Source organism: Cervus elaphus, chromosome 14 (assembly GCF_910594005.1).
Source record: "Cervus elaphus chromosome 14, mCerEla1.1, whole genome shotgun sequence".
In the NCBI taxonomy this organism is placed as follows: Eukaryota; Metazoa; Chordata; class Mammalia; order Artiodactyla; family Cervidae; genus Cervus; species Cervus elaphus.
This window is the reverse complement of record NC_057828.1, coordinates 40,745,782-40,770,614: the sequence shown is the minus strand read 5'-3', so window position 1 is coordinate 40,770,614 and position 24,833 is coordinate 40,745,782. Positions and strand designations below refer to the sequence as shown.

At 41.1% G+C, this 24,833-nt stretch overlaps 1 protein-coding gene across 3 annotated transcripts in view; it reads right to left on the bottom strand.

The window, feature by feature from the left end:
- The window catches only part of LOC122708080 (dimethylaniline monooxygenase [N-oxide-forming] 2-like), a 34,607-nt gene extending 27,975 nt beyond the window's left edge, over positions 1–6,632 (bottom strand). The window contains exons 1-2 of one of the 3 annotated variants that reach the window (XM_043924189.1): positions 6,286–6,631; positions 2,662–2,801 (exon numbers count right to left, since the gene is read on the bottom strand). In XM_043924189.1, the coding sequence (XP_043780124.1) occupies positions 2,662–2,793 (132 nt within the window). In that variant the 5' untranslated portion in view covers positions 2,794–2,801; positions 6,286–6,631. Of the gene's footprint in view, positions 1–2,661; positions 2,802–4,470; positions 6,243–6,285 lie in introns of those variants that run through there. The other 2 variants (XM_043924190.1, XM_043924191.1) reach the window with 2 other exon arrangements.
- Between the last annotated feature and the right edge of the window lie 18,201 nt (positions 6,633–24,833).

Below are 24,833 nucleotides of genomic sequence, written 5' to 3'. Positions count from 1 at the left end.
GGCATATGGGATCTTAGTTTCCCAACCAGGGAATGAAACCATGCCCCTTGCAGTGGAAGTGTGAAGTCTGAATCACTGGACTGCCAGGGAAGTCCTGTATTTTTCTTTTAACGAATATTATTTTTTATTTTTACTTTTTTTTTATTGGAGTATAGTTGCTTTACAATGTTGTGTCAGTTTCTGCTGCACAACAAACCGAATCAGTCATATATACACTCACACCCATTCTTCTCTTGATTTCCTTCCCATTTAGGTCATTACAGAACATTGAGTAGAGTTCTCTGTGCTATACAGTAGCAATATTATTTTCTAAAATTAGTTTATATCACTGTATAATAGGAGAAGGAAACCAAGCCAACCATAGGGTCAAATAGCAGAAGGTACACAAACCAGACCGAATATTTTTTTCCATACTGACATTTGGTGGCTTGATGAGGCCCACAGTACACCAGAAAAAAATTTTTTTTCCCCTAGTACACTATGGGCTTCCCTGGTGGCAAAGAATCTGCCTGCAATGTGGGAGAACTGAGTTCGGTCCCTGGGTTGGAAAGATCCCCTGGAGGAGGGCATGGCAACCCACTCCAGTATTCTTGACTGGAGAATCCCCATGGACAGAGGAGCCTGGCGGGCTACAGTCCATAGAGTCACAAAGAGTCGCACATGACTGAGTGACTAAGCACAGCACAGTACACTATAATCCTAGAGGTGTGGTCATTTACATACATTTGCTTATTCTGTTTTCTTCATCATCCATCCAAGACTGGCAAATGCCACTTCCTCCATGCAGTCTTCCCTCATTCATACCAGTGTGAAGTACCTCCCCAGCCCTGAGCTCCTGCTAAATGCTGCTCTTCTCTTCCCCCTGAAGCATTTACTATTTGGGCCTCCATCTTTTGCCACCTTATACCCTACCAGGGGCAGATCCCTTTATTCCCACTGAAGACCCTGATATTCCCAGTAACCAGGACCAATTCTGGCCAGAGGCATGTGTGAGAGGGTAGCAGGCAGGAAGGCTAGGGGTCTCCAAATGGAGGAAATAGGCTGTAAATGTCAGACGTCTTTTATCTCTCTCTTAAGCGGCAGGAGGAAACAAACTACATGTGACAGATTTTTTCCCTTTCTCTATACAAAATTGAAAGGAGATTTCCTTTAAAATTCTGTGTTGCCATGACAACACCTGGTTCCACCTGAACTTAACTTTTTTCAAACCTTGAGCTAACCAATGCAGTTTTTCTTACGGAAATATTTTTCTTAAGTTATGTTAATGAACTATATTTACCCTAGACTCTGTCTTTCTTCAAGTCAGTTTGCCTAAGGCTCAGAACCTACGTGAACAAGCCAGTATGTTTTATTCATGCAAATGTTCTCTTAAGCTATGTTAATGAGACTATGTATTTGCCTGGAAACCTGCCTTTCTTCAAGATTCACGCCAATCATTTTATGGCCTGGGACAACTCACCTTGTGCCAATGTTATCTCAAAATGCATGTTGTGGGTGAGGGGCCTGGTGCCAGTCTCTGAGTTTTGAGACATTTCCTTTCTCTAACTAGCAACGTGCTAGTAGCTATATAACTTCCTGCTAACGACTAGCAGGGGGACACGCTTTCTTCCCCCTTCTGATGTCTATGTCAGAAGCTTTCTCTCTTTCTTTTATACTTTAATAAAACTTTATCACACAAAAGCTCTGAGCAATCAAGCCTCGTCGCTGGCCACGGATTGAATTCCTCTCCTCTGAAGGCCAGGAATCTCAGCGTCTTTCACGGCTCAGCAACAACCTTTCATATGGCATTTAGCCATTTCCAGCCCTACTTCCTGATGCTCAAGTCACCTACTGGCTGGCGGAACCTCGAGCATATGCCCTAGGCTGCACATTCCACTCTTAAGAAGAGAAATAGTGCCTGGGTTCTTCTTCTTCTGATAATGTAAAAACCACCCCCTAGACCTAACAAGGTCTGGATTCTAGCCTTTTCCCTTGCCAATTCTCTTCCAAAAGACATGAACAATGCCTTGGGGCTGGGGCTCCACCCCCTGATGCCAACTTCTGTCCTTCTTAAGGTGCCATCTGCTTCACATTCACCAATGAGATTCAGCTTACCTAACGTGACACTCTGCTACTTTGTCTTAGAATGTTCATGGTCCAGAAATCATCGTAACTTCCAATCCTATGTTTGTGTATCAGACTTAACTCTTTCTTCCTCTTTCCTCCAAATTCTCTTGTCCCTACCCTGCCAGTTCTCCAAGTGCATCACCTATCAGGCTGCATCCTGCATGGGGTCAGCAGGACACCATACACAAAGTTGTGATGCTGCAATGAGCTGCTCCCTTAATGATCACCATGTGTGGGTGCTCAGTCATGTCCATCTCTTTTGAGACCCCATGGACTCCACTGTCCACCAGGCTCCAGCCCATCAGGCTCCTCTGTCCATGGGATTTCCCAGGCAGATACTGGCATGGGTTGCCATTTCCTTCTCTGGGGGATCTTCCCTGACCCAGGGATCGAACCCTCATCTCTTTCTTTGGTAAGCGGATTCTTTACTACTGAGCAACCAGGGAAGCACTTTATGATCGATCACCAGATAGACTACAGCCACCGTGCGTGGGCAGGGACAAGGCAAATGGCCAGATTATGGTTGGTGGAGGTGGGAGGGTATGAACTACGCACAGTAAACTTCCACAGTCCGCCGATGTCACTACTTCTTTCAAAGCAGATGGGCTCCAGGTCTTCATCTAAGCAGCATTTGATGGAGGACAGGCCACTCACACCAGCTCCGATCACTGCAACTCGCTTGGCCATGCTGTGTTCTGTATGATACAGATTAAGCAGAGCTTCTTTATATGACAAGGAGCCCTTGTCACAGAATTCAACTTTCACAATGATATAGATACCCTCCTTTTGTCTCTGAGCTGAGGCAGAATCATATTTTGGCTAAATATGAAGGCTCTGAAATCAGACTGTTTCAGTTTAGATGCTGGATTCATTTATTTACAGTATGATCTTGGGCTAGTTGTTTATTCTTTCTGTGCCTCAGTTTTCTCATCAGTATAATGAGAGTGGAAATAATAATGCCTATCTAAAATAGGCATTGTCCTGAAATTAAATGACTGAGATATGTTGGAAAGGTTGTAGAAGTGTGTCTGCTACATAGTAAGTACTCAGTTAAATTTTGCTCTTATTACTATCTAGTTTAGCCAAGACCTAGCACCAAATATTTAATTAGCATTCACTTCCCACTTCTCTAACGACTCCTTCCTTTCCTCTCTTCTTTCTGGAAAAGGCAGCTCACACAGATAAAATTTATCAACATTTGGGAACACACAGATAGACACACCTGGTGCTTCCTTTGGATTGAGGAGTAAAAGGTCTTCATCCCCTTAAGATTTTATATTCCCTCAGTATTAAAAACACTTTGCTATCACCTAACCCTTCTAAAATCCTAGGAACTGCAACCAGCAAAAATGTTCATTTTTATTCAAAGCATCTAAAGTCCTAAAGAGTAGCTAGTCATGGGTCATGTCCAGTAGCAAAAAAGATACTACATGAATTGAGGGGAAGTTCTTAACTTTGAACAATGAAAGCTTAACTGACCGTAATACAGAACTAAGTCCCCAAGGAAATCCATATGGCATATTCTAGAGACCAAGATGAGATCACATGGAAATGGGGATGTTACCCTTGTCAGGAAAGATTGGAGGAAGCATGAAGGTGTTATGACAGTTTATATCAGGTTTTAAGATTGTAGTTTTGGGCTTATGCAGGTATCAACATACTGTTTTTTTTTTTTTTTTTTTAATCAGATGGGTTAATACTAAGTTAATTCCAGCGAATCAGGTTTGTCACATGGAGGGCTTTGAAGTGTCAGGTGGACTCAGGTGTAACTGCTGAGTTTTTGAACATGACTTAAAGCCAGTCTGCTAGTAAGACGCTGAGTCGAGAGAGACTCTAGATATCTGAGTATGAGTCTGGATGTGCACATCTCACTGGGGTGAGAGTCTGAAGTGTCCCGAGATTCCTGCTACTGAGCCTCTTCCCTCATTTGAGCTCAGGTTTGCTGCCATGCTTTCTGGGTGGGTTTGCGGTGGGGGGTTTATCCTCAGGGCTTTGCAGTTTCTCTCTAGCCAAATCAGAGCCCCCAGGCACAAGAAGAGTGTCAGTAAAGGAGATGGTTGGGGGAAATGGGCTCTGGATTGGTTGGTTTGGATTCAAAAAGTCACCCTCCCAGGAGGGAAGTTTACTACCTCAAGGAGCTGGCTAAGCCAGGGAGCAGCAGTCCCTAAGGCATCAGCAAAGCCTTAACTGTCAAAGCATCAAAATATAGAAAATAAAGAGGTATGGTTAATACAAGTGAGAAAGGGGAAAGCGCTGGGAAGAAAATAAAAAATAAAAGGACCCCTAGGCACAAAGACAAAGGGAGTTAGTGACTTTACAGAGGGCAGAAGAAGACTTCTGAGCCCTTGGACCTCTCAGACTTACCTGGTTCCAGAGGGACTTGCAGGAAGGATCAGAGGGCTTTTCCAGGCTTGCCTGTTTCAAAATCTTACTTGCCGTCCTTCCCTTTGCAAGGTTGAGAACTTCCTGCCTGGCTTCATTATTTACAACAAAATTTACACTCTTCCCTCCCTGAGACTTTTGGTTTATTTAGGAGTCTCTTTTTGATTTTGGAAGAGTTGGGTAGTCTGCAGTAAGAATGGACCCTGGAGGCAGCAAAACTGGGTTTGAACTCTGTCTCTGCAACTGATGGGCCATGTGCCCCCCAAACAACCCACTTACACACTTCAAGATGTACTGTTTGCAAATAAGAAACACAGTCACATGGAAGGATTGTTTGAGTCTGAAACTGTGATAATAATTACACAAAACTGCCTAGCACCAAATATTTACTCAGAATTCATTTCCCACCTCCCTAACTATTCCCTCCTTTCCTCTCTTCTTTCTGGAGAAGACATCTCACACAGATAAAATTCATCAGCAAGTTTGGAAACACATAGGCAAACACACCCATGGCTTCCTTTGGTCTAGATAGCTAGTAAAAGGTCTAGATAGCTTTTAATCAGAAACAAATGGCCTCCCCCGATAAGAACACATACATTTCCAGGGCACGAGGGAGAAGTCTGGAATTGGCAGATCTCACTGTGCTCTGTTTTTGCAATAATAATAAGAAAGAAATAGTTGTTAAGTGATCTGGTTAAAATGCAAAATGTGCTGCAGTGAATAGACTGGTAGCAAATTAATTCACTCCACACGTGTACTCTATGTAACTCTAAGGGCAGATACTGAGCCAAGTTTTGGGGCCCCCAGAATGATTAAGAATCAGTGAGTAAAAAACAGTAATAAATACAGACCCAGTGACTATCCACAAGAAGATGCCACTATATAGACAGAGGCTGACACGCATGATATCAGGCAATATGTCTTGTAATAGCAGCATGCTCTGGGTACAAATGCTTGAAGACACTCTTGGGCTGCTTAGCTATGCCTGGAGACCTAGCTAGAGATACATACTGGGCTGTGTTTTTCCTGAGCAAAAACACCCAAGTGCCAAATAATTGATGCCCCAAATAGATGTAAATTGAAAGGCAGGGGAGACTACTGCAGGCCTGATGGGTCAGGAGGACAGGTGTGCTAAGCTCTTTGCAAACTGTAAGAATGTGCTATAAACGTAAGGTCCATTGCTGATATTTCGTTGCTGATATTTCGTTCCTTAATAGAAAAAGCCCTAATCTACTGAGTTGGAATTTTGAACAACAAGAAGACCCTATCCCATATCTGACACACCATAAAATGTAGCAGTCATTTTTGAGACATGGAGAGACTTGGATGATTAGCAAATCATACAGTTGATTATGATTTATATGAGTTTGGACTTCAATCTGTTTATATTTCTTATTATATCACTCTAACAGTGTTCTTCCTTTGCTACCGTATTTCCAAATGTGACACTTGTGGAATATTTTGTGTTTCTCAATGACAGGCAATTCCATCTCATCCAAAAGATGAAATCAGAAAGGAGCCTGGAATCACAGACAGCCCCACAGTTCTGTTATTCTCACCACATCTTCCTTCCGGGTGGCTTCTCCCTTTCATAACTTTGTTTCTTTAAGAAGTTCCTTTGCTTCCTGGTTTTCGCCCTAATTCTGCTGCCTTAACCCTAATCAAGAGACTCTCCAAAGACAGGATCACGCTTATCTCTAAGGAGTGCACTCACTTACCAAGGGGAATATTTACCCTCTGTGAAAGCAGCTTCTGGAAACATTTCCCCATTAAAAGAAAAAAATCCAGGAAACTTACCTTGCTGGCACAGAGCAGGTACTTTTACAAATTATTTCTCAAAGCCAATAGCCAATGACAGTGTTTGTCTTTAAAACAAAACAAAACAAAATTCCAAACGCAAACTCTTTGCTCTAAAAGAAAATAAAAAATAAAGGAATGCTGACTTTAATCAAAGTGCTCTTGGTTTAAAACAAAAACCTGCCGTTTTTCCTGTCATGCTGATGACAGCTGAAAATATACTCGCTGAGGGAAAAGAAAGTTGTGTAGGGCACCAGTTGAAACTTCCGTGATCTCGAGGGAGGGCTCAATGACGAATTAGAAGAGAGTTGTCGGATTGGAAAGCCACAAGCGACTTCTGCCCCTTTCCCCCACCCTCCTAAACGTCCCAGTTCCGACGGAGCTCTAAACTTAAAGGGGAGCACGTGGTGAGCGACTGCTCTTCTCACGGTAGCCTTTAGAGGGCGCCAAATCAGCCCAAACCACAATCGCCAGTGAATCGGGCGTTCTGCTTAACTAAATTCTGACTCTTGAATTAGTCTCTTGAACTATTATAGGAGCTGTCCATAGGAGAAGGCCAATTATGTGACTATTGTGTCATCAAGTTCTCCCAAGTAGGGTTAGTTCCCTAACCCCAAAAGTGTGATTTCAAAATTCAGGACTTATAAGGAATTTAAGCAGCTTCGTCTTTTCAGAAAAGGTCAGCAGAGGGAGCTGGTAACACATATTTGAAAAAGCTTAAAATTGGTTTTAGATGTTAGCCTAGGGCACAAGAAGAGAAATAATTACAGAAGCACTGGCAATAATAGAATAATAGAATCCTAAACACCTTCCACTGAGAGTCTGGAATTCAGTGTCAAAGACCATCTTAGCCTCACTTAACATTTTCTAGCCCAGTGGCGCAAATGAGCCAGGAATCCTGATTCCAGGAATCAGGAAGGTAACCTAAATGAGGGAGGAGGGCCTGGACAAGATCTGACTGGAAAGCACTTCCCCCATGTATTAGGTTTAACTAAATGGCATTATTTGAGAGCATAAGCCCCAAATTGCAAGGTTTTTAGATTCCTTTTAATAGAAACTACAAACTCAAATTTTTGTATAAAATCTTCTGTTGGCAACAAACTAATTTTTATTTTGAAAAATATTAAGCCCAGAGGAAAGTTGAAAAAACAGTTTGATTAATGTGCATCAACATATCCCTCACCCGTTTCATCAACTAGCAACCTCTTGACACATTGGCATTTTCTTCATCTCTCTTTCTCTTTCTCTACACACATGTACCCAAGAGACACACACACATACACCTAAACACACACATCTGAAAGTCATCTTCAAACATCAGGATGCCATCAGAATATTTCAGCATATATTTCACAAAAGTAAGGGCATTTTCCCACAGAGTCATTATCATTACCACATCTAAGTCAATATAACTTCAGTATCATCCAATATACAGTCCACTTTCAAATTTCTCCAGTTATTCCCCAAAATGTTCTCATCCAGTGGTGTACTGGAGCTGGTATGCACAAAGGGAATATGTATGTCTTCCAAGTTCAGTGATTGCTTGGCATTACGCATAGTAATGCTTGACAAAATAGCTTGACATTGTTCACAGTGGGGATGTTTACATCATGGAAACTGGCAAACAGTACAAATTTGGGATGTCCCCCACCCCCAGCCATTTGTTAAATATTTACCCTCTCATTTTTGGCAAATGGTTTTATTGAGGCCTAATTGGTATACAAAAAAACCCTGTATATATTTAATGTATATAATTTGATGAATTTGGACATATGCGTGCATCTGTGAAACCATCACAGCTCAAGGTAATAAACACATTCATCCTCCAGAAGTTTCCTCATGGACCTTTGTTTGTTTTTGGTTAAGAATATTTGACATGAGATATACCCACTTGCTGCTGTGCTGTGTTCAGTCACAAAGTAGTGTCCAACTCTTTGTAACCCCATGGACTGTAGCCTACTAGGCTTCTTTGTCTATGGGATTTTCCAGGCAAGAATACTTAAGTGGGTTGTCATTTCTTCCTAGAGGGGATCTTCCCAACCCAGGGATTGAAACCGAGTCTCCTGCACTGGCAGGCAGATTCTTTACTACTGAGCCAGCTGGGAAGCCATACACCCTCTTAACAAATCTTTAACAAATTTTTGAAATGCACAATACACTATTGTTAACTCTTGGCATTACATTGAACAGCAGATCTCCAGAATTTATTCATCTTGCATAACTGAAAGTTTATATCCATTGAACAACAACTCTCCATTTCCCTCTCCCTCTAGTCTCTGGCAAGCACCATTCCACTGTTTCCTTCTATAAATTTAACTATTTTGAGTACCTCATATAAATAGAATAATACAGATTTGTATTTTTGTGACTGGCTTATTTCACTTACAGTAATGTCTCCAGGTTCATTAATGCTGTCCCATATCACACAATTTCTTTTCTTTTTTAAGAGCTGAATAATATTATACTGTATGTATATACCACATCTCTTTATTCATTCATCTGTCCATGGACATTTAGGTTGTTCCCATATCTTGACTATTGTCAATAATGCTGCAGTGAACCTGGTAATGCAAATATCTTTTTGAGATCCTGATTTCAATTCTTTTGTACAAATACCCAGAGGTAGGATTGCTGGATCATACGGTACTTCTCGTTTTAAACTTTTTGAGGAACCTCCATACTATTTTCCATAGCAGCTGCACTATTTTACATCCCCACCTACTGTGTAGAAGGGTTCTGATTTCTTCACATCCTAACACTTGTTATCTTTTATTTTGCTTTTGATAACCACAATCTTACCAGGTGTGATGTGATATCTCACTGTGGTTTTGATTCACATTCCCTTGATAATTAGTGAAACTGAATACTTTTTAATGTACCCATTGGTTATTTGTATATCTTCTTTAGAGAAATGTCCATTCAAGCTCTTTGCCCACTTTTGAATTGGGTTATTTGTATTTTTATTGAGTTGTAGAAGTCCCTTGTGTATTTTGGATGTTAACCCCTTATCAGACGTACGGGCAATGTTTTCTCATTCTGTAGGTTCTCTTTTCATTCTGTTGTTTCTTTTGCTGCTCAGAGACTTTTAGTTTGATGAAATCTTGCTTGTCTATTTTGTTTTTGTGCCTTTGAGCCTTTGTGTCATATTCATCGTTAAGAACAACGTCAAAAAAACAAACAAACAAATAAAAAGAACAACATCAAGAAGCTTTTTCAATATGTTATCTCTTAAGAGTTTTATAGTTTCAGTTCTTACATGTAAGTATTTAATACATTTTGAATTGATTTTTTAGCATGGTGTAAGAGAATGGTCCAGTTTTATTAGCATGTGAATATCCGATTTTCCCAACACCATCTGTTGAAGAGACTGTCCTTTACCCTTTCTGTGATCTTGGCAGCTTTATAAAAGATCTACTAACTATATATGTGTGGGTTTATTTCTGGGCTGTCTATTCTGCTAGATTGCTCTGTATGTCTGTCTTTATGCTAGTATCATACTGTTCTAATCACTATAGCTCTGTTTATTATTAATAGTTTTAACTTTTTTTGTGGAGTATTTAAAGGTTTTCTATATGCAAATTGTGTCATTTGCAAACAGAGATAATTTACTTCTTCCTTTATGATTTGAATACTTTATTTTTGTTGTCTAATTACTCCAGCTAGAACATTCAGTACGATGTTGAATCTAAGTGGCAAGAGTGAACATTCTTGTCTTGTTTTTCCCAATTGAGTATGATGTTAGCTGTGGACTTGTCATATATGACCTTTACTATGTTGAAGTAAATTCCTTTTACATCTAGTTTGTTGAGAGTTTTAATCATGAAACTGTTGAATTTTGTCAAATGATTTTTCTTTATCTATTAAGATGATCATGTGATTTTTATCCTTCGTTTTGTTAATGTGGTATATCACATTAATTGACTTGCATACATTGAACCACATACCACTCTTTATGGTTATATTTCTCCTGATTAAAGAGTCAGTCAAAGTTTATAAGTTACATTTAGCTATTAAATCTCTTTAGTTTGTCCTATTTCATAACAGTTTTCCATCCTCCAAAGGGTCTAGTTTAAGAATGATCAACATTATCGAGTTTGCTACTACTGGAACTAATCTCCTAAAATAGACTTTTACTTAGTTTTCTTGCTTCCAGGTGCTCACCTATAAACTGTTCTTCAGAACTATCTTTCTAAATCATAAATCAGATCTTTTTTTTTTTTTTCTGTTAGTCACTCAGTTGTTTCTGACTCTTTGTGACACCATGGACTGTAGCCTGCCAGACTCCTCTGTCCATGGGATTCTCCAGGCAAGAATATTGGAGTGGGTCGCCATTCTCTTCTCCAAGGGATCTTCCTGACCCAGGGAAAGAACCTGGGTCTTGCGCATTCCATGCAGATTCTTTACCATAGTTTGAGCCACCACAGAAGCCCTGTGATGTATGAAAGTGTTTGCTGAAAGAGTTGTGTGGTTTAGGAGGGTTTTTAAAATCAGGAATTGTAAGGCATATTTATGTACTGTGGCAAATAACCAAGTAGAGAGGAAAACTCAACAATTTGGGAGAGAAGTTGGTGGAAATCTGTCAAAGTTATCTGATAATTGCTACTATTTTTTTTTCTCTGAGAGTGAGGTGAGAAGGAAGTGGCAGAAATTTGTGGTAAGAGGAGATGATATAAAATAGTCAATTAAGAAATGAGATTGGGAAGTGAAGGAATTAAAGAAATCTACCAGGGTTTGGGGGGTAGTAGGATAGGCATGGGAGAAGGCAATGGCATCCCACTCCAGTACTCTTGCCTGGAAAATGCCATGGATGGAGGAGCCTAGTAGGCCGCAGTCTGTGGGATCATGAAGAGTCGGACACGGCTAAGCAACTTCACTTTCACTTTTCACTTCCATGCATTGGAGAAGAAAATGGCAACCCACTCCAGTGTTCTTGCCTGGAGAATCCCAGGGATGGCAGAGCCTGGTCGGCTGCCGTCTATGGGGTCGCAAGGAGTCGGACACGACTGAAGCGACTTAGCAGCAGCAGCAGCAGCAGGATAGGCATGAGTTGAAGAGTGATCAGTTAGGAAGCTGAACGTTTCTCCTCTATCTAAGATGAAGTGCTCAGGTGGGGTTTGAAGTCAGAGAAGAGTTAGATTTTGGCCAGAGTTTGAGTCCTACCATGCAAGTGTGAATGAATGAGAGAGAGGACAGTGGAGCTGAGAGTGTGCAAATGTGATGTTACCGAATCATGAGCTCTAAACTGGGTAATGAAGGAGATGAGAAAACAAAGGGTGCCTGGATGGTGAAAGATGGTGGAATGTTTGGATTGGAAGTCCCAGGAGTTTGAAGGGAATATCACATTAGAAGAGTTAACTGGAAGAATACGATGATGTAGGTGGAGAGTGGGATGTTTGTAATTCAGATAGTGGAGAATTACACTTGTTGAGAGTAGTATAGCCAAGACCTTCACTGTTTAATACAATAGCCACTAGCCACATATAACTTTCTAATGTGTTCTTAATTTCTGCAAGTGTTAATCACGTAGTTGTGTCCAACTCTTTGCGACTCCATGGACGATAGTCCACTTGGCTCCACTGTCCATGGAATTCTCCAGGCAAGAATACTGGCGTGGGCTGCCATTCCCTTTTCCAGGGGATCTTCCTGACCCAGGGATCGAACCCAGGTCTCCTGCATTGCAGGCAGATTCTTTACTGTTTGAGCCACCAAGGAAGCCTATAGCTTTCTAAATTTACATATAAATCAACATTAAGTTAAAATTTCATTTTTCTTTGGCACTAGCCACATTTCAAGTGCTTAACAGGCACACGTGGCTAGTGGCTACTGCACTAGAGAGTGAAGATTGAATTTTTCCATAACGGCAGAAAAGTCAAGTGGACAGCACTGGTTTTGCATATGAACGTAGTACCAGGCGGGCTTCCCTGGTGGCTGAGCGGCAAAGAATCTGCCTGCAGTGCAAGAGCTGCAGCTGAACCAGCAGGTCTGATCCCTGGGTCGCGAAGATCCCCTGGAGAAGGAAATGGCAACCCACTCCAGTATTCTTGCCTGGAGAATCCCACGGACAGAGTAGCCTAGAGCACTACAGTCCATGGGGTCGCAAAGACTGAAGTGACTTAGCATGCACGCAGGTATAGTAGTAGGTGACTGAGACAGGTGGAGGATAAGATCGTTAGAGGGAGCTAGGTTAAGGAGCTGATTGGACATGGTGTGGAAGGACGGTATATCTGATTTTGAAATCACTGAGAATTATGACAGGAGTCATGGGAAAGAGAGAGAAATTGAGTCAGAGGTTGATTCACAGCTTCTCCATGCTGCTCTGAGTCTCTTGGAGACAGCTGACCTCACCCCCAGCTCTGTGTGTGGGTCTTTTAATCAAAGGAGAATCCCATCCCCCTAGCACATGATGAGAAGGAGGCTTTGATGCAGTTTATGTGTGAGGACTTGAAACATGAGGAGGGATGCACTGGAGATTTTCATTTGTTTCTACAGTGCAAAGGGAAGCTGATGTAGCAGAGACTCTTAAATACAGTGGAACGAATAAGAGAAAATTTTATTTCTCTGCCATGCAACCATTTGCCCACTCTAGGCTGGTAAGGCGGCTTTCTTGCCTGAGTCACTTGGAGAAACTTTTGCCTTCTATCTTGTTATTCTGTCCTCTCTGAGGACTTTGTATGGTTGAAACTGGGTTGCTGCCACGACCATGATACAGCTCTCAGAAAGGAGAAAGTGAGGAAGTGCACAGTAAGCAATTCCCTTTTAAGTAATTGAAGGAGAAACCACACACATAATTTCCATTCACAAGAAAATGATCACATAGCCACACTGGCTGCAAGAAAGACAGGGAAAGATTGCCCCTAGTTAGGCAGCCATGTGGCCAGGAAGAAGGGGTAAACAGACTTTTAAAGTACAAGTTGCTGTCTGCCTCATTCTGCTTCTGAAGGAAATCTGAAGGCAATTCTCTCTTATTGTACAGGTTGTAGTCTGGAATTGCAGCAGCTGTTCTCTTAGTGTGCTGAGGATGAGCTGAGTCAAGGCAGAAGGGCAGAGCCAAGGAAACTGGAGAAATAGCACTGGAGCCTCTGGATTGGGCAATCCCGAAGCCCACGTTACCTCTGGACTCCAGGTAGATGAGCCACTGTTTTCTTGTTATGCCGGCTGGAGTTGAGTTTCTGTTTCTTGCAGTTAGGATGCACCCCAGTTTATTTAACCATTCCACTGCTGACACTATTTCTCCTTGTCATTGTTACAAGCAATGCAATAAACATCTTTGTACACATGACCATTTGTATAGGATAGAGTCTAAGATGTGTCATTGCTGTGACAAAGAATATGTGCATTTAACATTTTGGTGAACACTACCAAGTTGCCCCAACCTATGTTTAATGACATTTACATTTCACAATCACCACCCTCCTCTAATGTTCTGAGATGTCTCCTTTTGACTAGATTTTGTAGGATAGCTTTTACAGAAGAGAATTTTGGTGATGTGTTCTCCTCTGCTGATGTTGAGGCTTAGATTCTTTAAAAAATTTTTTTAAAAATTGTATTCTTTTATTTCTGGCTGTGTGGGTCTTTGTAGCTTTTTTTGTGTGGCTTTCTCTGGTTGTGATGAGCAGGGGCTACTCTTTATTGTGGTACACAGGGGTTAATAGCTGCCTGTTGCTCTGGCTAAGCCATGAGATAACCACTATGGGAAAAGAATAAAAGCAATATTTAGAAATAGAGCATAATTCAAATAAAAGCACATCAGGTTGATGTGTTGGGATTGTCATGCCCTGCTAAGCTAAGGAAAAACATAGTGTGGACCTTGGAATGCCAGGTCAGCACAAGTCCAGAACACTGCTTGTGCACACACTAAGATGTTTTCCCGAGGCATATGTGGATCTATGACCTCCAGCTAGGTGATAGCCCTTGTATGAGAAAATAACAAAGATAGTTTAAAGTAATCAATAAAATGGGAGTCGTGAGCAGGGACACAGGAGGCTGACTTCATCGTAACACAACAGATACTTTCTGCTTGCCAAGACAGTAAATAAAAGTGATGTGGCTCTGAGGAACAGGGCTCTTGACCCAAGAGGTCTTGAGATGCCCGGTCCCATCTTTAAAACTTTAATTCTGTCTCCAGTTTCTTTTTCCCAAACTGCGCGTCAACCACTTTTGATCCCTAGCTGCTGTGCTGGCCGCAGCAAGTGGTGCCCAACGTGGGGCTCGAAAGTGAAGGATCTCGAACGTGAAGTGAAGGAGAACCTGAAGTGAAGGAGAGCGAAACTGAAGCTGAAATTTCGGCGCACGATCCTGGAGAAGAGTGGAGTGAGGCCTCTGAAAATCCCCCTTTGCGGTAAATAGCACTCTCTCGTTGAAACCGGGGTTAAATATGGGAAATTCAGAAAGCTCGGAACAATACCGGCCGTATATATGCCTCTTAAGGCAGCTTTTGAAAGCAGGGGGAACAAAAATAAGTAGGGCCGGCTATTGGAGCTTTTACAAACCATTGAGAATCATTGCTATGGTTCCCTTCTCTGGGTACTTTAGATTTAGGAACATGGAAGAAGGTAGGTAGTAAATTAGAGAAACTTCTTTGCAAAGGAGTGCCCTTGCCTGTATCTATCTGGTCAATTTGGACATTGATAAAATCTAGTTTAGAACCTCTTCAGACACCAGAAAGCTCAGAAGGGAGTAAGGATGAAGGTGCTGCTGCTGCTGCTAAGTCACTTCAGTCGTGTCCGACTCTGCGACCCCACAGACAGCAGCCCACCAGGCTCCCCCATCCCTGGGATTCTCAAGGCAAGAACACTGGAGTGGGTTGCCATTTCTTTCTCCAATGCAAGAAAGTGAAAAGTGAAAGTGAAGTCTCTCAGTCGTGTCTGACTCTAAGTGACCCCATGGACTGCAGCCCACCAGGCTCCTCCATCCATGGGATTTTCCAGGCAAGAGTACTGGAGTGTGTTGCCATTGCCTTCTCCAAGGATGAAGGTGAAACCCCATCAAAGGCAGAACCTGAATATGGAAAGCCTGAGGGGATAGAACAAAAAACACAGGAGACTCTCAAAGCTACAGTTCCTTCTGCACCTTTGGGGAGGAAGAATTTCCTTTACCTCCTCTTCCTACCCCTCCTGTCTTAACCGCTGGAGTGGCTTAAGCTTTTCCTTCCTTACAACAGACAGCAGTTCTGTCACCCCTCCAGAAAGATATTTGTCAGACTTGACAGGAGGGTGACTTGGAGGCTGTGACTATGACATTTCCAATGACAATACGTGAATGAATAGCTCCTGGGAAAGATCCTAATAATCCTAACGGAGTGTATGAGGCTGTACACAAACAGATTCCATTCACAATACCAAAGGAACTTAAGCAAGCTATTCAAAATTATAGAGTAAATTCTCCTTTTACCTTGGAAATTGTGCAGGGACTAGCTGAGGGTTCCCATTTGATTATGGTGGTTCATGACCAAGCCAGACAGATCCCCATTTCTTTAGGTCAATTGATAGGGAGTGGAAATTGGGGGAGAACTCAAGATCAAGTGCTTATGGAAGATCAGGCTATAGAACAGGTGAGGCGATACTGCATGAGAGCCTGGGAGAAAATAGAGGTTAAAGGACAGGCTTTCTTTAAGAGAAGACCTCACCTCCCTGGAGAGACTATCCCTGCTGGGACAACACCTTATCAGACAGGCTACCCCTGTCATCAGAGCCAATTTGAATACTCTCTGGTTTAAATTTTAGCTATGAAACTATGACTATGAAAAGGAGAGATGACATTTTTGATACTGAATGGCCATGATATTCTTTAGACTCTGGAGAAAACTGGTTAAAACGAAGTCTTTCTGAAATTGCAAAACTGGTTCTTCTTGCATGTGCAATTAAGAAAAAGCTGGCTTGTTAAAATACTTTTTTGGAGCTCCAGTTCTGCCTGAGAAATAAAAACAGGCCTGGGAAAAAACCTAAAGTTAACTCTTATCTTGTCCTTGGGATACACAGCCCATTCTATCTGGAACTCCAGCCATGAACAAATTGGTAGAACTCAAACCAAGATAAAAAGAAGGGGCAAAAAGACATTTTAAGTATCAAACAAAAAAAGAGAGACATTTTAAATATCAAGCAGAAAACTATGAAATCTCTGTCTATATGTCTGTCTAAATTTATGTGTGTCTCAGTGTGTGTCTTCATCCTTGGACAAAATTGCTAAAGGCTGATTGGTCAATGAACTCTATTTAATTGGCCTAAAGAGAAGTAAGTGCTTATGAATCAAACCATTCTAAATTCAAAAATAATTAAACTAAAATGAATTTCAGGGTTGTGTGAACTGGGAAATATTCACTATTGAATTGATACCTGGTATTAATGTTTATTTATTGACTTTGTGAAGATACTTTTGCAAATGACATAGCTTTGGGTGATTTACATTTACCAGTCTACAGAATGATGATACAAAGTACAGTTCATGGTTGCTAAAGGAAAGTAAGATGTGTTTTTTCAATCAAAATATATAAGGAATGGAATTACATTCTATTAAGGAAAAAGGAAGTACATTTGAACTTACAGGTGGCTGTTCTCTGAATGGACAAATAGAGTGATGAATACAGAAGTGTAAAAAAGGTTTGTGGCAAGTGGAAGAGAGTTTTGTGCATGATACAAGTTTCTTAAGACATTAAACTGCCCTTGAAATCTTTTATTGTTACTTTGACTAGGTGAATAACTATTGTTTCACAATGAATATACTGCTGCTGCTACTGCTAAGTCACTTTAGTCATGTCGGACTCTGTGTGACCCCATAGACGGCAGCCCACTAGGCTCCTCTGTCCCTGGGATTCTCCAGGCAAGAATACTGGAGTGGGCTGCCATTTCCTTCTTCAGTGCAAGAAAGTGAAAGGTGAAAGTGAATTTGCTCAGTTGTGCCCCACTCTTAGTGACCCCATGGACTGAAGCCTACCAGGCTCCTCCGTCCATGGGATTTTCCAGGCAAGAGTACTGGAGTGGGGTGCCATTGCCTTCTCTGACAATGACTATAAGCTGGTACCAATCTGAAATTTGATTTTCTCTCCCTGTTAAAAAAAACAAAGTCTATTTTTGTGTATGGTGTTAGAAAGTGTTCTAGTTTCATTCTTTTACAAGTGGTTGACCAGTTTTCCCAGCACCACTTGTGAAAGAGGTTGTCTTTTTTCCATTGTATATCCTTGCCTCCTTTGTCAAAGATAAGGTGTCCATAGCTTCGTGGGTTTATCTCTGGGCTTGCTATTCTGTTCCATTGATCTGTATTTCTGTCTTTGTGCCAGTACCATACTGTCTTGATGACTGTGGCTTTGTAGTATAGCCTGAAGTCAGGCAGGTTGATTCCTCTAGTTCCATTCTTCTTTGTCAAGATTACTTTGGCTATTCGAGGTTTTTTGTATTTCCATACAAATTGTGAAATTATTTGTTCTAGTTCTGTGACCCACCTCCCAGAATATTGGAAATAAAAGCAAAACTAAACAAATGGGACCTAATGAAACTTAAAAGCTTTTGCACAACAAAGGAAACTATAAGCAAGGTGAAAAAGACAGCCCTCAGATTGGGAGAAAATAACAGCAAATGAAGCAACAGACAAAGGATTAATCTCAAAAATATACAAGCAACTCCTGAAGCTCAATTCCAGAAAAATAAATGACCCAATCAAAACGTGGGCCAAAGAACTAAACAGACATTTCTCCAAAGAAGACATACAGATGGCTAACAAACACATGAAAAGATGCTCAACATCACTCATTATCAGAGAAATGCAAATCAAAACCACAATGAGGTACCATTACACGCCAGTCAGGATGGCTGCTATCCAAAAGTCTACAAGCAATAAATGCTGGAGAGGGTGTGGAGAAAAGGGAACCCTCTTACACTGTTGGTGGGAATGCAAACTAGTACAGCCACTATGGAGAACAGTGTGGAGATTTCTTAAAAAACTGGAAATAGAACTGCCATATGACCCAGCAATCCCACTTCTGGGCATACACACTGAGGAAACCAGATCTGAAAGAGACACGTGCACCCCAATGTTCATCACAGCACTGTTTATAATAGCCAGGACATGGAAGCAACCTAGAAGCCCATCAGCAGATGAATGGATAAGGAAGCTGTGGTACATATACACTATGGAATATTACTCAGCCATTAAAAAGAATTCATTTGAACCAGTCCTAATGAGATGGATGAAACTGGAGCCCATTATACAGAGTGAAGTAAGCCAGAAAGATAAAGAACATTACAGCATACTAACACATATATATGGAATTTAGAAAGATGGTAATGATAACCCTATATGCAAAACAGAAAAAGAGACACAGATGTACAGAACAGACTTTTGGACTCTGTGGGAGAAGGCGAGGGTGGGATGTTTTGAGAGAACAGCATGTGTATTATCTATAGTGAAACAGATCACCAGCCCAGGTGGGATGCATGAGACAAGTGCTCGGGCCTGGTGCACTGGGAAGACCCAGAGGAATCGGGTGGAGAGGGAGGTGAGAGGGGGGATCGGGATGGGGAATACATGTAAATCCTTGGCTGATTCATGTCAATGTATGACAAAACACACTGCAATGTTGTGAAGTAATTAGCCTCCAACTAATAAAAATAAAGGAAAAAAAATTAAAAAAAAAAAAATTAAAAAAAACCCAAAGTCTTCTTGGAATATGGCTTTTGATAACAGACCATGTAAATTTCTTTGTCTATAAGTGATTCCTACTTGCTTTGAAAATCTTTTGTTACTTTGATAAAATGAATGAGTGTTACTTAACAATGATCTATGGAGACTATGACACACATAGACAAAGCTCATTCTGCTTCTACAAAATTAATCCCTCATCAGGAAATTTAAAATGGAAAAATGACTATAAACCACACAGTTGGGGCTATAGGAAATCCAAGATGGCCTCTTGGCTTTTCCCTGCTCCCTGACAAACCTCACTTTTATTTGATAGGATAAAGCTTTTCCTGGCTGTAGAGTTAATATCTCATAATGGAAAAAAAAATGGTTAAAATACATTTTCTGCAATCTCCAGTGATCAGGGTGCCTACTTTGCTGGACAGGTCATACAGATACTGGCAAAAATTTCATGAGCTTCTTGGAGACTATCACTTTCACTGACGTCCTTTGTCATCAGACAAGAACCATGAAACAAAAGGATTGGTTACATGAGATTGAGCAGACTGCTGAATATTGCTACAATTTTCATGACTTTTTGTCTGAAATTTTACTGGCTTCTAATCTTTGTTTTCGGGGAAGGCAATGGCACCCCACTCTAGTACTCTTGCCTGGAAAATCCCATGGACGGAGGAGCCTGGTGGGCTGCTGTCTATGGGGTCTCACAGAGTCGGACACAACTGAAGAAACTTAGCAGCAGCAGCAGCAATCTTTGATTTCAGATATAAAAAAACTCTTCTGCTCAAGTCACTGATGGTTTAAAACAATTTAGTGATTTACACCTGTGGGTAAAATTTTCTCTGTCTCCTCCCCCCAGAAATTGGAGACATTTGGGTTCTGAACAGCCTCATCAAGGTACGAAAAAGACTGTCTCCAGACATACACAAAAATCTCAGAGTATACTGGGGAGCCCAAACTCATATAGATTAGGAGGTTAATGACAGGTTGGTGGATTTAGAAAATGCAGTGCTACTCCTAAAAGAAGTACAAAATCTTAAATTACTAATATATTTATAGTGTGACTGGAACATTACTACTTTTTGTGTGCCCCTCCCCCCCAGGAATATAACCAATCTGGTTATAACCAATATAACCAACTCCTGGGAAAAAGTTAGCACTTGCAGGGCCATATGGCTGACAACCTTACTCTCGATATTAAAAAGCTACAAATAAGTATCATTGGCAAGTAGCATGCGTCTCTTAGACTAGTACCACATACAGACACACTTCAAGGGGTAGCAGAGGGCTTTAAGTCATTGAGCCCTCTCGAGTGGATCAAAGACATTGGAGGTGCTCTCACTGAAACACTAGCTATGTTTTGCTGTTTCACTATAATCTTCTGTTTAGTCCTCAGACACATTCGAAAAACCCTCCAAGAACTAATGAAGAAAGAAGTTGCGAATCAACATATCTTCTGCTACAAAAACAAAAAGGGGGATATGCAGGGGTTAATAGTCAGCTCCCTGTTGCTCTGGCTAAGCCATGAGAAAATCATCATGGGAAAAGAATAAAAGCAAAATATAGCAATAGAGCATAACCCAAATAAAAGTATATCGGGTTGATGAGCTGGAGTTGTCATGCCCTGCTAAGCTAAGGAAAAACATAGTGTGGACCTTGGAACGCCAGGTCAGCACAAGTTCAGAACACTGCTTGTGCACACACTAAGATGTTTTCCCAAGGCCTATGCAGGTCTATGACTTCCAGCTAAGTGATAACCCTTGTATGAGAAAATAACAAAGATAGTTTAAAGTAATCAATAAAATGGGAGTCGTGAGCAGGGACACAGGAGGCTGACTTCACTGTAACACAACAGATACTTTCTGCTTGCCAAGACACTAAATAAAAGTGATGTGGCTCCGAGGAACAGGGCTCTTGACCCAAGAGGTCTTGAGTTGCCCGGTCCCATCTTTAAAACTTTAATTCTGTCTCCAGTTTCTTTTTCCCAAACTGCGCCAACCACTTTTGATCCCTAGCTGCTGTGTTGGCCACAGCAAAGGTGCATGGACTTCTCATTGCAGTGGCTTCTCTTGTTGCGGAGCTCAGGCTCTAGGTGTGCGGGCTCAGTAGTTGTGGCTTGTGGATTTAGTTTCTCTGGGGCACACGGAATCTTACTGGAGCAGGGATTGAACCCGTGATCCCTGCACTGGCAGGCAGATTCTTATCCACTGCACCACCAGGGAAATCTGAGGCTTAGTTTCTTTTTTTTAAAATTTTATTATTTTTTATTTTTTTATTAGTTGGAGGCTAATTATTTTACAATATTGTAGTGGGTTTTGTCATACATTGACATGAATCAGCCATGGAGTTACATGTATTCCCCATCCCGATCCCCCCTCTCACCTCCCTCTCCACCCGATTCCTCTGGGTCTTCCCAGTGCACCAGGCCGGAGCACTTGTCTCATGCATCCCACCTGGGCTGGTGATCTGTTTCACTATAGATAATACACATGCTGTTCTCTCAAAACATCCCACCCTCGCCTTCTCCCACAGAGTCCAAAAGTCTGTTCTGTACATCTGTGTCTCTTTTTCTGTTTTGCATATAGGGTTATCATTACCATCTTTCTAAATTCCATATATATGTGTTAGTATGCTGTAATGTTCTTTATCTTTCTGGCTTACTTCACTCTGTATAATGGGCTCCAGTTTCATCCATCTCATTAGGACTGGTTCAAATGAATTCTTTTTAATGGCTGAGTAATATTCCATAGTGTATATGTACCACAGCTTCCTTATCCATTCATCTGCTGATGGGCTTCTAGGTTGCTTCCATGTCCTGGCTATTATAAACAGTGCTGTGATGAACATTGGGGTGCCCGTGTCTCTTTCAGATCTGGTTTCCTCAGTGTGTATGCCCAGAAGTGGGATTGCTGGGTCATATGGCAGTTCTATTTCCAGTTTTTTAAGAAATCTCCACACTGTTCTCCATAGTGGCTGTACTAGTTTGCATTCCCACCAACAGTGTAAGAGGGTTCCCTTTTCTCCACACCCTCTCCAGCATTTATTGCTTGTAGACTTTTGGATAGCAGCCATCCTGACTGGCGTGTAATGGTACCTCATTGTGGTTTTGATTTGCATTTCTCTGATAATGAGTGATGTTGAGCATCTTTTCATGTGTTTGTTAGCCATCTGTATGTCTTCTTTGGAGAAATGTCTGTTTAGTTCTTTGGCCCACGTTTTGATTGGGTCATTTATTTTTCTGGAATTGAGCTTCAGGAGTTGCTTGTATATTTTTGAGATTAATCCTTTGTCTGTTGCTTCATTTGCTGTTATTTTCTCCCAATCTGAGGGCTGTCTTTTTCACCTTGCTTATAGTTTCCTTTGTTGTGCAAAAGCTTTTAAGTTTCATTAGGTCCCATTTGTTTAGTTTTGCTTTTATTTCCAATATTCTGGGAGGTGGGTCATAGAGGATCCTGCTGTGATTTATGTCGGAGAGTGTTTTGCCTATGTTCTCCTCTAAGAGTTTTATAGTTTCTGGTCTTACATTTAGATCTTTAATCCATTTTGAGTTTATTTTTGTGTGTGGTGTTAGAAAGTGTTCTAGTTTCATTGTTTTACAAGTGGTTGACCAGTTTTCCCAGCACCACTTGTGAAAGAGGTTGTCTTTTTTCCATTGTATACCCTTGCCTCCTTTGTCAAAGATAAGGTGTCCATAGGTTTGTGGGTTTATCTCTGGGCTTTCTATTCTGTTCCATTGATCTATATTTCTGTCTTTGTGCCAGTACCATACTGTCTTGATGACTGTGGCTTTGTAGTAGAGTCTGAAGTCAGGCAGGTTGATTCCTCCAGTTCCATTCTTCTTTCTCAAGATTACTTTGGCTATTCGAGGTTTTTTGTATTTCCATACAAATTGTGAAATTATTTGTTCTAGTTCTGTGAAAAATACCGTTGGTAGCTTGATAGGGATTGCATTGAATCTATAGATTGCTTTGGGTAGTATAGCCATTTTGACAATATTGATTCTTCCAATCCACGAACATGGTATGTTTCTCCATCTGTTTGTGTCCTCTTTGATTTCTTTCATCAGTGTTTTATAGTTTTCTATGTAGAGGTCTTTTGTTTCTTTAGGTAGATATACTCCTAAGTATTTTATTCTTTTTGTTGCAATGGTGAATGGTATTGTTTCCTTAATTTCCCTTTCATTAGTGTATTCTCTATTGTTAGTGTATAGGAATGCAAGGGATTTCTGTGTGTTAATTTTATATCCTGCAACTTTACTATATTCATTGATTAGCTCTAGTAATTTTCTGGTAGAGTCTTTAGGGTTTTCTATGTAGAGGATCATGTCATCTGCAAACAGCGAGAGTTTCACTTCTTCTTTTCCGATCTGGATTCCTTTTACTTCTTTTTCTGCTCTGATTGCTGTGGCCAACACTTCCAACACTATGTTGAATAGTAGTGGTGAGAGTGGGCACCCTTGTCTTGTTCCTGATTTCAGGGGAAATGCCTTCAATTTTTCACCATTGAGGGTAATGCTTGCTGTGGGTTTGTCATATATAGCTTTTATTATGTTGAGGTATGTTCCTTCTATTCCTGCTTTCTGGAGAGTTTTAATCATAAATGAGTGTTGAATTTTGTCAAAGGCTTTCTCTGCATCTATTGAGATAATCATATGGTTTTTATCTTTCAATTTGTTAATGTGGTGTATTACATTGATTGATTTGTGGATATTAAAGAATCCTTGCATTCCTGGGATAAAGCCCACTTGGTCATGGTGTATGATTTTTTTAATATGTTATTGCATTCTGTTTGCTAGAATTTTGTTAAGGATTTTTGCATCTATGTTCATCAGTGATATTGGCCTGTAGTTTTCTTTTTTTGTGACATCTTTGACTGTTTCCCAGTATGATTTATGGCCTAATTCCAAGGTGAGGAATGAGACCCCCTCTTCCTATTGACCTTGTTCTACATTATGGCCACAGAGCAGGTCTAGAATAGTCATGGTCAGAGAAGAAGAGGGAGGGATGAACAGTGAAAAAGATGTATGTGGAGATTCAGAAGCATAGTGGTCTACATGGAGGAAATTAGCTGCAAAATCCCAGACACAGCACGGCAGATGTGCTTGGATACAGAGGCAGGTCTATACACACACTCAGGCAGAGTGAGAAAGGGAGACATATGGATGCTTTCATGGAGCAATATCCTTGTAATATGACTTTCATGATATCACTATTAAAACTTCTGAAGTTATTTGTACTTTGGAAACCACAGGCTTAAATGCTGGCGTTAAGAAGATCCCTGGATATATGTTTTGCAGATCCATGTTTTCACTCAGCCACTTATTAGTTCTGTTACCTTGGACTAGGGGCTTCCCAGGTGACTCAGTGGTAAAAAATCCACCTGCCAATGCAGGAGGTGCGGGCTCAATCCCCGGGTCGGGAAGATCTCCTGGAGAAGGAAATGGCAACCCACTCGGGTATTCTTGCCTGGGAAATCTCACGGACAGAGGAGCCTTGCAGGCTACAGTCCAGGGGGTCACAGAAGAGTCAGACACGGCTTAGCAACTAAACCACAAACAGCAACAACCTTGGAGTAATCAGCTGATATTTCCTTGTCTGTTTCTTGTTAAATTGTGTAGCACTGACTTCCCCATGAAGACAGAGCTTGCCATGGTAAGAAACTCAGCTACCATCATTACATTTGGCAGAGATTCAAAGGCAGGAAGGGGAATTTTTTTAAAAAATTAGAAAACGGGAGGGATTCAGACATACTCTTATTGGAGATTGTTGGCGTGGGAAAGGTGGAGGCGGGCTAATGAGAAGCAAGGCATCACATGTGCCTGGTTTGGGGATTATATTTGATTTTCCTTGTTGTTTCTGAGTTGGAACCAGGGCAAGAGTTAGAGAAGCTGGCACTTATTGACCAAGTCTTGGTCCTGAGTG